The sequence below is a fragment of the Corvus brachyrhynchos genome, unplaced genomic scaffold (assembly GCF_000691975.1).
Source record: "Corvus brachyrhynchos isolate BGI_N302 unplaced genomic scaffold, ASM69197v1 scaffold105, whole genome shotgun sequence".
NCBI classification, from domain to species: Eukaryota; Metazoa; Chordata; class Aves; order Passeriformes; family Corvidae; genus Corvus; species Corvus brachyrhynchos.
In genome coordinates, this window is record NW_008238452.1 from 1928446 (window position 1) to 1946629 (window position 18184).

Genomic DNA, 18184 nt, shown 5'->3' on the forward strand with positions numbered 1-18184 from the left:
TGCTGCTGTTTCAAGAAAACCAATTATACATTCAGCATTACATAACCATCTATTACAAAGGACAAAGCCAGCTATTACATGCTCTATGAACCATGCGAGTAAGCATGTGGTTTGCTGTGTTTTCATACTTAATTCTTATGGTTTTGAGAATGGAAAAATACACTTACTGCTCTGGCTTTGTTTGAACACAAACCCCATTACTGTGCCTTTGAAACACACACAGTATTTGACTTCTTTCAAAATGTCAGCAGTTTCCTAAGTACATATCCTGAAGGCTCTTTCTTGAGCATTTCTTTGCCATTTTGAGTGCACTGACACATTTGCACAGGGAAATCCATTTAAATTTACATTGGGCTGCAGAAGTCTGTTAAATTGCCACAGTAGCAACTCTTTCAATCTTCCACCTTCATAAGGGTTTTGTTGCTGTATTTAACAATTTACACGACTACCAAGTAGCATTAAAATTGTTTACATCCCTTACTGTGCTATGTCCTCAGAAGAAAAAAGATCAAAACATAAACAGAACATCCTCTCTTAAATAAAACTACGAAAGTTTAGATGATAAAGCTTATTTTGTCAAAAAATTATATCATGTTTACTGTCCCTTATTTCCCAAATAAATTAAACCCCAGGAATTTTAGAATAAATGCGCTTTTCCCGACACACAAGCAGCACATAATCCAAACTTGATGCAGAAATATGTTTCAAAATCTGCTTTACAGAACTACTTTTTTAAGCCCTGACTTACAAAAATGATGTTTGTTAGTTGTCTCAGCAGTGACATAAGTGATTTTTTCGTTTTCTGTGAATGAACACATTATCCAAAGTATGAAAGGAGGAGATGTGAGAAACACCTACCTCTTGACTGAGCATAAAGTTGTAATTTCCAAGGAGAAAAAATTCATTTATCTTCTTGGATGAAGATATATTTGGTGTAAGTAGGCATGCTCTTAGTTCCCCCTTCCACATGCTTTTACTCAAGACTGTTTGTCTGCCTTGAAATACCTGTAACACGCCTAATTGACTGGGAAGTTCTGAACCTAACACATCACACCAAATCCTGCTTCTTTGCTAAAATCAGTGACAGTTTAGCCTGAGGACTGATGCAAAAAAATCCATTTATATTTTGCCAGTTGTGATAAATTTTGAGAAGGCCAAGCAGAGGTAATTCATACATTTAAAGCCAGATATTTTTTGTTAATTGTCTATGTGTGTACACATACTTCAAGAGAGGGGTGCCAGCAAGAAATAATGATGCTTTAAAACACCCACTGACTGTCAAACTAGCTTGGAGAGAAGTGCCATCGTCAGCTCTTACAGCTACATTTGTGTCACTGGCTGCCACCTTCCCCTTCCACTTTACTCCCTCTCCTAACACTTTCCATTGATTTTCTCCTCTCCTATTTGGGCTGCTATCAGCCTTTTTTCTCTTTTCTCTTCCTGGTACAGCACTGTTCTCCTGTCCTGTACTACCCCTTTCTCTTCTGACAGTAACTCATCCCTCGCCCTCTCCTCATCAGTTCAGTTTTGATTCCTAACACTGCACATGAACAGGGCTTGAGGAGCAGGAACACTAAGAAGCAGCTGCTTTCCAAGACCCAGTAACTTGATAGCTGACAGTTTCATAAGAGTATGTTTTCTTCTCCAGCGTTCTGAGACTCGGTTCTGTTTCTTTGTCACACCATCTGCGTATATTTCCGAACATTTTCCTCATACCCTGTTTAACTTTTTACAGATTTCCTCAAGGCTCAATAGTTATTTCTCTTAACTTCTACTGCATCTTGTCTGTGGACATTTACTCATGACACTTAGGCTACAGTCTCTACACTAATGACACACAGATGTCATTCTTGCTGCAGTCTATCTTTTAGTCTCTCCACTTCCTAAAAAAACAAACTCTGTCCTGTCTTAGAGACACAACCATACGATCCTCCAGGGAAGAGCTCAGAACAAACTGGACTGACCAGCACTTTAATTCTCTTTCAACCTGGAGTCGTCCATGCTGCCTCCCACACAACTGTAATAGAAAAGGACCAAGAGACTGCATTTCTACATATCCTAAAAAACTGGGTTGGTTTGTTTGTTTGTTTTTTGTGGAGAAGAGATGAATCTCCATCCTGAGCTGATCTGATTAAATATGCACCGGATCTGATTAAATATGACTACTGAAGTCCCCTTTTATAAGTACTGACTGCGAAACCTTCCACAGCTCTGATTTCATTTCTCCTGAAGAAAAACAGTTCAATGCACAACAGAAAACACCAAAGAAAATGACAAGAAGAATGGGAAAAGCATTAGTATTCCATTCTACGTATCATGCACGCATTCTCAATACTTAGAACAGTTCTCCAAAAGAATTGAATCAAATGGCAAGAAGGTGTCAGGAACAGCAAACCCTGAGGGACATGGATTATAATTTTCTGCTTAGGAAACGTAACAGAAGTGGAACATGACAGAGCTCTCCACAGCCATGGAAGGATAAGACATGGACAGTTAACTTTTTCTCATAACACAGGAACATGGGGGTATGACATGCACTTGATTAGATGGCAATTTGAAAACCAATGATAATTAACATAATACAAATCAATTACATAAATCACTGCTCCAGGATGCTGTGGAGGTCAAAAGAATTTTAAGAAACAAAGGAGAACATAGAAACCCTTAACTGATTTTACAGGTCCTTTACTATTAACTGCTGGAAGCTGGAAAGCAATGATTGGACGGTCACTCTGTATTTTATTTGTTTCTCGATACTCTTACACATTTCTCAGTGTCAAAAGAGAAAATGTAGCTGTTAGACTACATGCCCCAGAAAGGCATGATTTCATCTGCAAGAAAGCTGCATGGCTTGGAATATGGATTTTATTGCAGACAGAGCTGGGGGCATTGTCTGCCTTTTAAAGACTGCCTGTTGCTTCCTGTTTTCAGTATCTGTTTGCCATGTGCTTATGGTCTGCACAACTGTAACTCAAAATTTCAGGCTGAAATTTCTGATTCTAAATGTCTGCCTCAGGCTGAATATTTTTAGAAAGTTTTGTGTAAAATGGTTCTGCAACTTCTGAGCATCAGAGCAAAAAAGAGTATATTCTTTTAGCGTATCTTGCCCTTCCTAGTCTGTCTTGTGGTTCTAGGAAACAGCAACTATTTTGATTACAGAAATGTAACGAATAGGACTAATGTAGCATTGGATTTGTATTGCTCAGCAAATGCACTGAACTAGCCCTTACAAGCCTAGATCTAGTTGCCTAAACTGAGGTAAGAAAAACAAAATTCTGGAAATACAGTAATGAGATGTTATGTCACATGGTGCAACTGAGAAAATCTAGGTAGTTAAGTTTTTGAAATTAATTTCAGCAATTTTTAACATGAACCCAGAAGAGTAGGGACTTCACTCATGGAAATAACTCATATGTAAGTAAAAAGGCTTTTTACATGGCATCTTTTTTGATATTTTGCAAGGTAAGGTGAATGAGAACACAGTAACAATTTTGCTTGTACTACAAAATGTCAGACACAACAACCCTCTATTCCCTCAGCAGCATGATTGCAGTGTACTGCATTGCAAAAAACCCCAGAACTCTCTATTTAAATCTCCACTGGTCTATTCCAGCCATCACTCGTCTAGCTTGACTCAAACTGCACAGTAGAAAAGGAATAATTGCACTTTTATGAAAGGATTTGGAAAGCCACCATGACAAACTGTTACACATTTCAAGTAATCGCTGCCCGCTTGACAGATTTACTGACAGTGCAAGCATTAACACAGCATCACAAGGAACTGCTCTCTAAAGGGCTGCACTGCCTTTTAGCAACAAGCAATACCTCTAATCTAGCAAGGATACAATTACACAAACTAGATCATCTCTGCTTTTTTAATCATTCTGTGTTTAACAACAGTTACAGCAACTCCGTATTTGGTCAAAGATGGACAAGAGAAGGTTTTTCTCCCATGGAGCTCTGCCAGTACCTGACCACAACTCCAGTAGCTCAGGCAAACTTCAGACTGTCAAATATCTTGGAAAGCTTCCTGAACTGACATCCCAGTACTCAATCTCACTGCAGCTGCAGATATATTTCCACAGGAACTTGCACTATGTAAGTTGCAAACAGAGCTTTTGTGTTAAAGAAAACAGTAAATTTCCACTTTTTAAAATCTCTGGACTGTAAAAGGGTTCAGTTATTATCATCACCTTATATATTCTACCTGAAGAAAAACTACCAAGAGACACTTTAATTTTTAACCTGCTCCTGCTCATACCTCTAAGTGTCAACTTTTACCTTGTCTTCCTGTCCATGAGGAAGTGGATTTAAGCAGCATAATTCAAAATATTAAATTTTATGCTACTAACATCCTAGGTAAGTAGCACTCTCCTGGTTTAGTTCTGAAATAGCTATCTAATTCTTCATTACTTATTTAATTCCTCATTACAGCTACAAAATTACTATTCAGCTAGAACAAAAGGTATTTGCAGTAGGTTTTGGGGAAAGAAGTATTATTCATCAGGTCAGGTTTTCTGGAATTGTTTCTTTTGGTTATCAGTTTTTATTACTGACTTCTATCAATTTCATCACTGTTGAGTTTTGAAAGATCTTAAAAGTCTTCAATCTAACATCTCTTAGAACCCCAGTAATTAATTATTCTATTTAAATATTAAAGCAGTACCCATTTCACCATTTAAATGCTCTTAAATATTTTTAATAACACTACTTGTTAATTCAGGCTTCTTTTTACTCTCTTGTGGTTTGTGAGTCTTGTTGATAATGATGAAGACATAATTATTCTATTTAAGTATTTTCAGAGCAATTATTACCATTTTAAATGCAGCAATTGGCAGAACAAAATCCATTACTGTTTTGCTGACATGTTTATTTTTAAGCTAGATATCAGCACCTACCTATTTTCATGTAACTTACCAGAATTAAACTCTGAAATTTCTACTCTGACTGAAGTCAAGCAATGCATTCAAAAGGTAACAGAGGAAGTTTTAAGAAAAAGGCCACCTAAATTTTGTTTCCTCAGGAAAAAAAGGCTAGAAGCAGTACTCACTTTTACAGAGGATTTTTGGAATAAATGTTCAACTACTGTACCTGCATAGGACCTGGAATGCAAGACAAAACCCTCTCGATGTTTTCAGAATTCACATCGACATCATTTATGGCAACAAGAACATCTCCTGGAGGTGGAACAGACAAGGAATGAGAAAGGCAGTTGCTATTGCACCACAATACAGAGAGAAAAAGAGTCTTAGTTTTAAAAATTAGTATGCCTCTCAAGCTGTCATAAATGTCTATTTGTTACATTTAAACAGACATTTGCTACATGCAACATTTACCACATTTAGTCCGTTACCTCAGTGCTCTTAAGGCCTTACGGCCACACTCATATCATTTGACAAAAATCATAGAAATACAGAATGGTTTGGGTTGGAAGGAACCCTGAAGATCATCTAGTTCCACCCCCTGCCATGGGCAGAGACACCTTCCACTAGACCAAGTTGCTCCAAATCCCATCCAACCTGGCCTTGAGCACTTCCAAGGACGGGGCATCCACAGCTTCTCTGGGCAATCCTTTCCAGTGTCCCACCATCCTCACAGTCAAAAATTTCTTTCTCATATCCACTCTAAATCTACTGTCAGTTTAAAGACTTTCCCCCTTACCATGTCAATATATGTCCTTGTAAAAAGTGTCTCCCCATCTTTCCTGTAAGCTCCCTTCAGGCACTCAAAGGCCACAGTTAGGTCACCACAAAGCTTCTCTTCTCAAGGCTGAAAAGCCCCAATTCTCTCAGCCTTTCCTCATGAGAGACGTGCTCCATCCCTCTGATCATCTTGGTGGCTCTGCTGTACAATAACTCTCTAAGCCTCTCCCCTCCATCCAGGCTTCTATCACTCTTGTTACTTGACCAGAAAACACAACAGATTTCACAACTCAGTCCTTTCTTTTCCATTCCTTGCCCCTGCTGTGGCTCCTCCTCTCCATATTTTTATCTGCCAGTTTTTCCTGCCCAATGGCATCTTGTGCTCTGTACATCTGACACCCTTACAATCACTGGAAATGGGGAAAAAATACCCCTTACGGTCCCAAAGAAAATGTCATTAACTACAAGTGGAAAAGGTTTGAAAAATTAAAGGCACCACTTACAAAAGAAAACAGAACCAAATTAGAGCTTACAAATTTGAAATCCACATTCCAGTTTAAACTAGAAAAATCAGACTGGGATTTCTATATGAAGTGAAGGAAAATATTCTCAAGAAGTATCCCAGTGCTAACTAATTGGTAACCTATGCCTCATCCCCCTCAAAAAGATGCATGTTTAAGCATGGAGTGTGCAAGAGGGATATGAGACCTGTGGAAAAGAAAACCAACTTGTGAAGCTATAAAACATAAAATAGCATCAAGAGATAAAACTACACAGACCTGTCAAAAGGAATAGAGATTGGAAAGTAAAAATAAAAGGTTTTTTGACCATTTTTGTTCTTTCCTTGAAATGTAGGTGAGTGATCCCATCCAGAGTACTCCTTACAGTCCTATTCACCTGTGCTCAAGAAATCAAATGAGATCATATACACAGAAGTGATACTGTAGCAACCGTGGGAAATGAAGAACCTCTTGGTTAAAGACAAGGTAAGCAAAACCTAGGTGAGAAATCAGAGCGGAAATCAGAAGGTTCTGCAGACCCTAACCAGAGAATTTCTAAAAAACTTTCCAATAAGGGTACCTAGAGCAAAATACCTAAGATGAGGCAATATAAATTTATGACAAGAACTGTAAGAAGCGACTGCCAGTGGCGCCAGGACTTGATTCATTGGTTCCTTTTCAGAGGCAAATATTCAACTTCAGAGTAACAAAACAGGCCTTATTTTCTACTTGATTTTTCTTTGATGTCATTTTCAACTGTCTCTGCTTTCTGTCAGGTGAAAAGCTTGATTAGTTTCTAGCTTGTATCTTCTGTCTGTAGGAAGGGAAATAAAGAAATTAGCTTCTTACTGAACACTGAAAGGGACTCGATTCCAAGGTCCTTCTTATGCATCAACTAAAAACACCAAGAGCTCCTCTGAAAGAGCAAATTGAAAACCAAGCTTCAATTTCTCGAGCTGCACAAAGACTCCCCTAAAAAGTACCTCTACATCCTCTCCAAGATTATTAACATGGCCTTCATCACTCAGGCAGTGGAAAGGGATTAGAAAAAGGATATGGAGTTGCAGCAAATGTGCATGTTTAGCATAGTTGTATTTTAAGCCTCAACTTGGCAACAAAGATGTGATCAACTGCAGAAATAAAGCACTGACCCACTGTGAGGTTCAGTAGGTATTTCAATTTTCCAGGAGAAGACTTGCTCAGCTCAAACTGACACAGTGATAATGACATGCAGACTATGGAAAAGCACAGCCTGAGTCTCTAAGGTCTCTCCATTCCCTGAGAATCTATCAAAGGTCACGGAACGTTCAAGTTTAGAAGAAACTGACAGTTACCATTATTCCTATGTTCTACCTTGTTGTTAAATACCTTCAACTGCAACTGGAATTCTTCCCAGGCACAAAGTAGATTCCTCAAAATCAGTGCAACACACCATCAAGGCCAACAAGAGAAAGAACATTCTTCTTAATTAACCATCAGAAAGGAAATACTGAGTACCCCCAAAACGCAAGCAATATTCCTCTTTAATACATCAGGCAATAACCAACTGCTCACTCTTCTTTTACACTGAAGGAAAATTAATTCCTACTCCTCCTGAATGCAAAACCAAGAAAAGGTTACATTTTATTCTACACATAAAAATATTTAATTTTTTTCTCTTTCAAGAAATGGCTCTCTCCCTAACCTCTGTGTTTCTTGCGCAGTTAAGTTTTAGCCTGTCAAATCTTCAACACAACAGTAATTCAAAAACAGAAAAGCTGAAAGTTAGACAGCATTTAAGAGGAACTCAGTAAGCCCATGCCAGAGCCCCAGGACATGAAAATTAGTAATGAAAAGCAGAGCACTCAGGCTACTCTAATATAACAAGAATTATAAACAGGATTACTATGTTCTTTGTTAAGAACACTGTAATAAAGATCATTGTCCACAACTACAAGAGAAAGCATAAATTGCTCTTGTACTCATCTTAAACTCATCTATTTAAACAAAAGTTGTTTGTGTTCTGTTTGTTTGACTGGATCCTTAGGAATTCTGTTGTAAAGCCAGTCAGAGGAGCTGCACACACTTTGTGCAGACATCCACACCTTAGCACTTGAGGGAATGTTTTGGAACCACATCTCCCAGGGTGGAATAGACAAAGGCACTTTAAAAGGAGAAGAGCCATCAGTATTTACATGCTACATACTCCAAGTGTTTTATTTATTCAATGCCTGATCTACACATGTAAAACTTTCATTGCAGCAGTAAATATTTATTCCATCCAATTGGTAAAAATGTAATCATGGACCATACATGGAACAGCATTCCAGAGCACACAGGCCAAGCAGTCCTGTAAGGCTGCCTGCCTTCTGCCAGAAAATGCTGCATCACTATCAAAGAGAGCAACTTGATCCACAACAGAGAAAATCTCTACTGATTAGGATGGATTTTTCGGAATTGGGAGTAGAGGCAGTGAGGGTGGGTGCTTGCATTTTTTCCTTCTTTTCTTTTTGCCACACACAACAGCAGTCAAAGAATAGAGTAAGAGAATAAATGACATCACTGGGCAAAGAATAAGATATGTAGAATTACAAACCCTGAGTATTTTTAAAGCAGGACATGACAAGATTTACTCAGTGTAATAATTAACTGCTGTGAAAGAGTTTGTACATGCAAGTCTTACTTTGTAAGAGCTTGACATCTACATTTATTTGAGAATTGTTTCTTGCACTTTAGCAGAGTAAAAGACTTAGAGAAAGACAGACTGATTTACGTCTACACACATGAATTATGTCAAAAAATCAATGCAGTTGTATGAAATTTAATCTAATTTCACTTACCTAATGCTTAAACAATTCAGGTTAAATGAAATCAAAGTGTAAATAGCCTTTGCAATTGTTTAAGTTGGTCTAACTCGATTGTCTGCAGAATAAGTCAAACCATCCCAGACTAAAACATCACTGAATTACAGATATAGGGAGAAACATCAGAACAAAGTATCACTCAGTTCCACTTTTAGAAACGCAGCGAGCCACTACAATAGAGGAAATGAATTTTCTTCAGGCAGCTCCAGGATATAATTCCTTAAGCCAACAAATTTATCTTTAGAAAAAATACATGTCCTTCTGAAAGAAAGTAGTTTGGATTATGTATTAGGAAGAAATTCTCCACTCTGATGGTGGCGAGGCCCTGGCACAGGCTGCCCAGAGACGCTGTGGCTGCCCATCCCTGGAAGTGTTCAAGGCCAGGTTGGATGGATCTAGTGTGGGGTTAGGACTAGATTATCTTAAACGTTTCTTCCAATCCAAACTGTACTATGAGTCTAGGATTCTCTTTAAGGAATGAAGTAAGCTTTACTCTGATCCCATTAAAATGAATGATCAAGCTTTTGAATTCTATTACTTACTGTGGAAAGATTCTCAGTTTACAAAGAAACTGCAAGACATCTATACATGTTCTCTGCACAATGTTAAGCAGGACTGAATTGTACTTAAGTGATGAAACAAAAAGAGGCGAGGCAGGAATTTTTTCCTATTTTATTTGTTCTGTCAATCTTCTCATCAGAAGAGACTTCTCCCATCCAGTCAGCAGCAGCTAAGACCTGTGTGTGTTGATCTCAAACACCCAGTCTGCACACAGCTGATGGAATTATTCCTGCCTCTTTAAGGACAAAGTTTAGGAAAGTCTTTGGCATTGCTGCCATCCCTAGAATGTTTATTTCAGAATTGCCTATCTCTTCGCCACTTGAGGCACAAGACTATGACTGCTGTTAACCATCCCTTCCCTAGAGATAAACCTGCATGCACCATTTCTAAAAGCAGATCTCCATTGCATTAAGCCCAGGGACACTGACTGGCAAGTGAACACCACTTCCATACTGTGAAGGGAAGTGAACATTTTTTTTCTGAAATCATGAGAATCAAGTTGTTCACATGGGAGAGGATGGAGACAAAACACACTTTTGTCATGGAGTCCTGATATTTAGTTTCCTCCATTCTTGGTAATGACTTCGTGGGAGCACTTACAAAAGTTCCCATACGTCTTTCCAAAAAAGGCAAACTATGGAACACATTCCTACTGAAGAAAAGATCAATTACTTGTTTTATACGTTACCAGGCTGCTTTCATCCAAACCAATGCTGCTGTGCTTCAAGAGGAGATTAAGAGAACAAAAGCAACATCCCCAACATCCCAGTGAGCACAAAGCAAAGCTTACACAAGCTCTGTTTCCATCTTGTGAGCCCAACATCTCTACTTGGGAGAGTCTTTCCAACAAATACACCATCTACAGTAATTCCACATAAAAATCTCAAACTCTCACAGGATTTTGGTCCTTTCAAGGGCTTTTATTTCTGATAGGACTCTAAGGATATGGACCTTTCAAGGGAAGCTTGCACCAGCAGCCTGTAGCTTGTGCATACATGTTCAAAACTGGATTATTATAACCCATCTTTACCTTCCTCCACAATTAATTCTTGTCAGGCAGGAGATTTCACAATTTTTTGACAATTGTACATACTGATAAAGTGAGAAGACTCATGCTGAGCTATTTGGTGATGAGAGCTATAAGATACTTTCAAAGAGGGTAACAACAGTACTCTCTGCCAGTGAGAAAAGCTTTGCTCTATTTACAGTGTCATTGGAATTAATTTTTTATTTTTACTATGGTAAAGATGATGCTCACCAGCATTTACAAGAACTCTTCCCTGCCATGAATCCAACAGGTTTCAATTTGAAGGGGGGTGGGAATCAAATTATAATGGCATTACCTATCACAACCCTTATTTGTCTGGATTTAAACGTGAGTATTTTGAGAAGCTTTTCCTCTTTGAAGATATGCTCAAAGTTTTCCACTGCAGACCAAGCTTTGTATAATGTTGCAAATTAACTTAAGCAAGGAAAGTATTTTGCTGAAAATACAAAAGACACTTAAAAAGCATGAGATAGAAGCAACTGTATTTCATCTTAACCAAAATGAAAGTGGCAATGAGTTTAAAAATCAATGAGGGCTTTTCTGTTTTGAAAATTTAAGATGGATGCTGACCTGCTAAATATAAAAAGAAAAGACAGATGAACTGATAAGCAACACATGGATAGAGTGCCATCTTTCTAGAGTTACAAAGCAGCGGGGTTTTTTAGCTTGCAAAACTGCTGTATTTACTTTCATATGGTCAGCGCCTGCATTCCACTTGGTTAATAAAGTACAGCAACAAGACTTACGACTTCCATATGCAATCTTAAAAACAAAAAATTAAAGTGTATTGCACAAATAATAAACAGATGTTTTAAGTGTTCAAAGCTATAAGGGATACACACTTCAAAACAAATAAGAAAAGCCACCTGAGGAAAGCGATTATTAAGGATGGGAAAAGAAGTTATTTCTACTAAAAATGTTGAAGCATAAACCACTTTGTGAGTCAAAATGAGTGCTGCAAACTGCTTACCAGGAAGACAACCAGATGTCATTTTAAAGCATGTCTTTTTAAAGGAAAATATAGTTTGGATTTGCCTCACAAAGGACTACTACCAAGCTGATCTGGACCACTGAAGGCCACTGAAATATTATAAAGCCAAACAAAAACAGGTTAATGCTTATGCACATACAGGTCAATGAAGATGAACAAAGTTATAACCAGACCAGCCAGCAGGCATTGTGCTGTGCCAATCAGGTATTCCTCATTTGTGATGGCTTAAGAAGCTGCTCACTTTTGCGCTAATTCTTCAGTTTTAGACTGACCACAAAAATGTCCTTTACTGGCTGTTTCCACAATTCTCAACAGGACTCCAAAAACCTACTTTTATCAAGAAGGACTGGAAGGCAAAGTTCTACTGTTATTACTCTTGAACTTTGTTTCCAACTTCAGCTCCTCGGAAGATCTGAGGAGCTGTCTATTTGCTTCTAAATCAGGCTTTGGGTGTACAACATAGCTATGCCATTCTGTGATGTGCTGTACAGAACCAGTAAACCAGACAGATTTTTGACAAGAACAGGAATTTTTTCCTGTATATTCTTTATGCAGACAACACTGAAATCTGAACATCTAATTTATGCAAAGCATCCCTATTTCTAGACACCACATAAAAATTCCACAGTACTCAGCTTCACTATAGATATATAATTTGAAAGTATTTTTACATGAAAATTATATATTTTCCACTGTTGGCACTGAATGCAGCTCATTTTCCCATTTAAGAGTTGAATAACCCCAGTATGCTTAAAACTATTTCAGTTTCAATGTGCAAAAAACCAAGGCAAGGGTTGATGATAGCCTAGGACGTATTAAAGGGCAAGACTCTTCTTAGATTAAACTAAATGCTCTTCTCTTTGAAACAAACGAAAAACCCCCACAGTTTTTGTCCTCACTAGCTCTGGGAAGCATTAAGTGCAGCAGATGAAATTCTATCTCTGGTTAGGTCAGCTTGATCTCCTGGATCTGGTACTTGCCTACGCTGTTCTGACTTCACACCTGCTCTCACAAAACTCTTATATACAAATCTGTGTCCCAAAATTAACTTACAGGTTACAAACACCCACTTGTACACTAATGAGATTAAATAGCATTAAGCAGATCAAGTTGAAACTTGCTCTCTCCTCCCTCTCAGCCGACATCCCCCACTTCTTGACTAATCAGTTCTTGCTGGTAAAATTTGAAAGTTATCCAATTTTCCCTCTGGAGTATTCTTTAGCATCTCTACCAAAAACACGTGCTGGAACAACCAGCCAGTCAAAGCACGATGTGCCTTGTTACATACACAACACTGGAATTTCAAAAGCACTCATGCTGACTTTGTGGGATTTGTGCTACTATAGCATTAAGATTTTTAATGATCTCCTAACCAACATCACATCTTTGCTCACCCATTCTGTGAGCAACCAGCTTCAAGGATAATTATGTAATCTTTCACCCTTTACAGATGTGGCCTAGTTGTCTCACATTTACTGTCTCTCAGGCTGATGTCTGTGAGTGCCAAGTTTTTGGTGGCCTCAATGTTGGGAGTGGGAGTATTTCTGCTCCCTCATTGCCCCTCACGGCAGTTCATTCCCCTCCATTATTCACATTTGGGTGCTTGTCAGACCTTCTGTGTCCCAAGTTTAACTTACTACACCAGCAAAATACTAGACTGCCAATTTCTCTTCTGGGTTAGTTTCCTGCCAGGCTGTTTCATCAGCTCATGGAAGTGTCCAAGCAGCCAAACCAACACAAAGGCTGTACGGGCTCACTGCCTCCCCAAACTGCAGCCCTGTGATGGATTTGGAGCCTCCCAAAATCTAAACTACTGAGGAAGCTGCTGTTAGGCTTGCTGAACAGAAAAATAACCAAACAAGGCTGTGCAGAAAGTTTATAACATATGAACGTATCTTACTCGGTATTTTTTTTCCTCATTTTTATGGCACTAAATAAATTTAAAGCGTATATACAGTAAAGCTTTTTATCTCAGGGGGATGCTGTGGAAAAGAACAAAATCTAAATAGGGTATCTGGCAGACTATACGTTTTCTCCAGTCCCACCTATCTACTGAGCAAATCCTCAGTTAAAATCCTAAATTAAAGGTGGTGGGGGGGTATTTCTTGCTCCAAGCTGCTCAATCTCTGAACACTAAGGAATGGTCATCTCCTTACTGTATTAACACCTTCTAGATTATGCCACATATTCTTAAAACCAATAATGCAGTAAAACTGACCAGGTAACAAAACATCAGATGCAATGACACTGATTTAAAATAATCCCTCGAGAACTGATGTAATTGCTTATGTCTCGGGAATATTCAAGTCAGCTGCCTCTAACAGCAAAAAACCCACAAATCTTCATGCTAAAGGAAGAGTGTAGAAGTTAACTATTCCTTCAGTTACTTACCAATCAGGATTTGACCTGTTTTCATTGCAGAACTACCTGGCACCAAGCCATGTACCACAAGCTTCTCTTCACTGACTCCTCTGGTGGCTTTATCCCTCCTGCCTTGTTTTTCCACTCTTCTGCTGCTCCATGAAGACTGATGGACAATCCCTACTAAGGCCTCCAGCAGCCTCTGCTGCTCTTCTTCCCCAGCACTGTAGAGTTTTCTGGGATTTACATAAACAGACACATCTTTGTACTTTTGCTGAACAGTGACACCCATTTTCTGAGCAGACTGGTGTTTCAATATGGAAGTAGGACCAGTGGGGTGCACATTGCAGCTTCCACTGCCTTTCTTACCAGAACGCTTTGGTAAAAGACTCTTCTTTTTTAGCATTTTGGTCCATTTCTTCAGTTCATACTTTCTTTCCTTTCGTGATCCCTCTTGAATAATTTCAGCTTCATTTTCACGAAACCTGACATGATTCACTGCTGGCATTTCTGGACAGCTGTTCTGAAGCAGAATTTCTTCTTCGCTTTCACTTAGTTCTAAATAAAATAATTCCCCATTTTTCTGCACACTATCCAACCATTCAGGCTCAAGGTCACTGGAAAAGAAAGAAGAATGATCAGTGAGCTCTGATAAGGAAGATCACTGTGCAAGTGACATCTGATTATTTTAAGTAGGGAGGGGACAGAGTGCAAAGGTTAAATAAAAAAAAAAGGAAAAATATAGTTGCCTCCTGAACATTGAAAGCTCAGCTGCTCTAAGTCTGCCATGATGGTTAGAACTTGTTTTAGATAAATGATGGATATGGCAAGGAAAAACATCCCTCTCGTATATTAAAATAGCTTCTTCAAATGCCTTAGAGGAAAACATCCATTGCAAAAAGCAGTAGTCTCTTTTCAGAAAACAAACAACATTTCTTTCACATGAAACTTTTAATTAGTAATTACATTCACGTGTACAATGGGACTTTCCCTTAAGAGAAAAAATTACATCCTATTTGTTCTCTCCCATTATTTTTTCCCTTATGCATTTGTAATATAGTCACGGCACGATTTTTGAGGTGGTCCTGTGCAGAGCCTGGAGATGGACTTGTTTATCCTTGTGGGCCCCTTCTAACTCAGGATATTCTGCAATGCTATGGGAAGACAGATTGTACTACCAGCCCTTTGGAAAGAGAAGATTAACATCTAAAAAATCACTTAAATTTAACATTAAAAAAACCCCCAAATAATCTAAGATGAAATCTAGGTAACAGTTTTTAAACGCCAAGTTCCACATAGCACATGCCAGCTTCCAGGCAGAAATACACACTAAAAATGTAAAGAGGCACCACTGCTACAGAAACAGATCTGGCAGCTGGAGTGGATCACCCAAAGGCAAGAGCAAGACACTGCTGCAAAGCAAAGGCAAAGCAGCTCCAGGATGTGTTAACAGAAGCATCATCAGCACAGTGCAAAAAAATTCTTTGTCCTAATTTGGCAACGCTGATGTGTCAGCTACGTCCAGTTTTGGGTAATAAGTTTTAAGAAAGATGTAATAACTGGAACATAGCCAGAGCAAAGAGACAAATACTAAGTAGCCTATAAACACATTTTAAAGGGAAGGAGACTGAAGGAATCATACTCTTTTGGCTGAGAAAAAAAAAACCAACCAAAAAGTGCCTGCTGAGAGGCAACAGACCAAATGAACCTCAAGGTGAAGTTTAGAATGTTACTCCAGATGGATGAGGACCAATAATGGCCAAAGTAAGAAGGGTACTCAGAGGTTTAATTATCTGGGATGTTCTGTATGGAAGATTTTCAGGAACAGACAAGACCAATTAATTCTTCCTGACTAGATGACAAAGGTCTTGCTGTTTCATAAAAATCATAAAAGGAAAAACGAGACCGGAGATTTAAATCATAATTACTATAATTGTTTAAAGTTAACACGCATTCATACATTTTACACTAGAAGTAATTTTACTGAATAAAGAGTGATGATTTTGTTTAAAGCTAGCACTAAATAATTCAAATAGAGCATTACATTGAAAACACAGATAAATGATAAAGCTTCAAAATGTAGCTGAACAGAGAACATTATAAAAAGACACTGCACCAGAGCACCTTCAAGGCTCAATGAGAGGATCTGGCTGGACTAACAATACAGAGAACACTGGCATTACTCTCTTTCTGGAGGCCCAGCTACTGAGAGAAGTCTATGGATGTTGCAGACAGGAAAAAGCATCACCTACCTCCTCTCCATTTATTAGCTTTTCTTGCCCAAACAGATAGTTTAAAAGAAGAACCACCACTTGTGATGATCTGGCTATACCTGATGGTCCGGGATAAACCCAAGTGTGCAATTTCTGCCGAGTCTTACAGGGAATCTTGAGTTCTTACTCAAGAAAGTATCAGAATGCTAACAAAACCTAAAGGCTGTCAAGGCCACACATTATCTGATCCAACATCTCTCAGAAGGTGGTAGGCAAGAAATAACATGACAAGAGTTTTTCCTTGGTTTATTTTTTAAGGCGTACTACATTCTGGCATACGTGAGCAAAATCAGGCAAAACCAAAACATCAAACAACCCCACCCCCACAACCCCCCCAAGCCAACCAACACCAGTACTCTCCCCCCGCCCCTAAAAAAACCCAAACAAAAAAGGAAACACAAGAAATTTACAAAGAAATAACATTTGAATTAGCAGAAACTCCTGTGATGTATGATAGCATTTTTATTCCCTCTTTAAAAGAGACTGTGATTTTTGGAAAAGCTGCTTCTTCTCTGGGGTAGATGTCAAAATTTCAGCCTGGATGTCAGTTTATACACTCATGTTCTCCAGCTTTGTTGTCTGTTTTTATTAGAACAATATGGACCAAGGGGAAAAAAAATGGTGTGGGCATGTGTTTACTCTGGTTACCCAAAGAGAACAATGCCAGAGAGAAGTCAAGAAGGAACTATAGTGTAAAGAAACTGTCACTTTCCCAATAAAGATCCATACAGATATCTGGAAAAGCAAAGCCTGAAACAAGAAGTCTGCACCTAGGATGAGAGGCTTTTTTCCCCCTAATGCTGTAGTGTCACAATAGATTTAAACCAAGAAAGGAAAGAAAAAAAGAAAAGAAGAAAGAAAAATCTCATTTTTATCTCTTTTCCCCTGTGTTGAAACAAGTGCTTACACAATAACCTCAACTTGCCTCTAGGACTGGAAGTTTCAGTCAAGGGAGCTAAAAAACTTGAAGGCCTGCACTTCCCTAAGAGTAGTTTCACTGATCCCACACAGGTATTTCCACTTCGGAACAAATGTCTGAAAAACTGGGCTGATTGAAATTTTCCATTTATGGAAGAAAGATATATTAGAAAGAAAGGATCCAAGTTCTGCTGGATAAATGCAGATAAATTATTAAAAGTATTACACACATTATTACGAGTATTAGACATGTGTTCTGTGCTGGAAACTGTGGAAGACAGCTTTATTCCCTGAATGTATATAAAGAATGCCACTAAAGAGGCATTTTAGATGAAAGACTTGGGAAAGGAAAAATCCCAAACACACAAAATACAAAACCACATGGCTTCAGGCTGAAATGCTACAGTTGTCTTCTGACTTACAAATATAGGAATAAAGTAAGATAGATGTACATACAACAGCTTTGTCCCTGAGCCAGAGTTACAGGGCTACTACAAACTAAAGTACACTTGAACACACTTCTAAATTCTCCCATTTGAATATTTTTTGTCCTCCACTGCACAGCATGATGAAAAGAACACGCCGAATGAAATGTCATTGATTAGACCCTGAAACACACATTTTAAGTGTCAAGCAGAGCTGTTTTAATGCACGGAACCAAGTAAATTTTTAAAGTTTAGTAAGTTTTAATTTCACCCAAATTAAAATAACATGTACATATGTTAAAACCCTGGAGATTGCATTTGTAACTTTAAAATGACGTATTAGTATTACAGAATTATCTTCTGACGCAGTATTTCCCAAAAGACAGGACACTAAAAGACTACACCTTTCTTGCTAAAGCATGTGCCAAGTCCCTCCTTCCCCTCTGCTTCCCAGCTCGTGTCCCGCTGGGATACAGGACTCAGTGCAAGGACTGCCCGCAACTGAACCCACGCCGCGTCACCGTCAGGGCTCTGCAGAGAGACTCTGTCAGAAAGCTCACACCGTTCACTGCTCCTACAGCCAGCCCCGCACCGCGGCCCCGCCCTTACTCGGAGCTCGCAG

The 18184-nt window shown here is 38.7% G+C and overlaps 1 protein-coding gene across 1 annotated transcript in view; it reads right to left on the minus strand.

Annotated features, from left to right (window-relative positions):
- INTU (inturned planar cell polarity protein) overlaps positions 1–18182 on the minus strand; it is a gene marked incomplete at its 5' end in the record, with an annotated part of 34839 nt that extends 16657 nt beyond the window's left edge. The window contains 3 exons of the mRNA XM_008635729.2: positions 5092–5177; positions 13977–14563; positions 18172–18182. Coding sequence (XP_008633951.2) covers positions 5092–5177; positions 13977–14563; positions 18172–18182 — 684 coding nt within the window. The remainder of the gene's footprint in view (positions 1–5091; positions 5178–13976; positions 14564–18171) is intronic.
- Between the last annotated feature and the right edge of the window lie 2 nt (positions 18183–18184).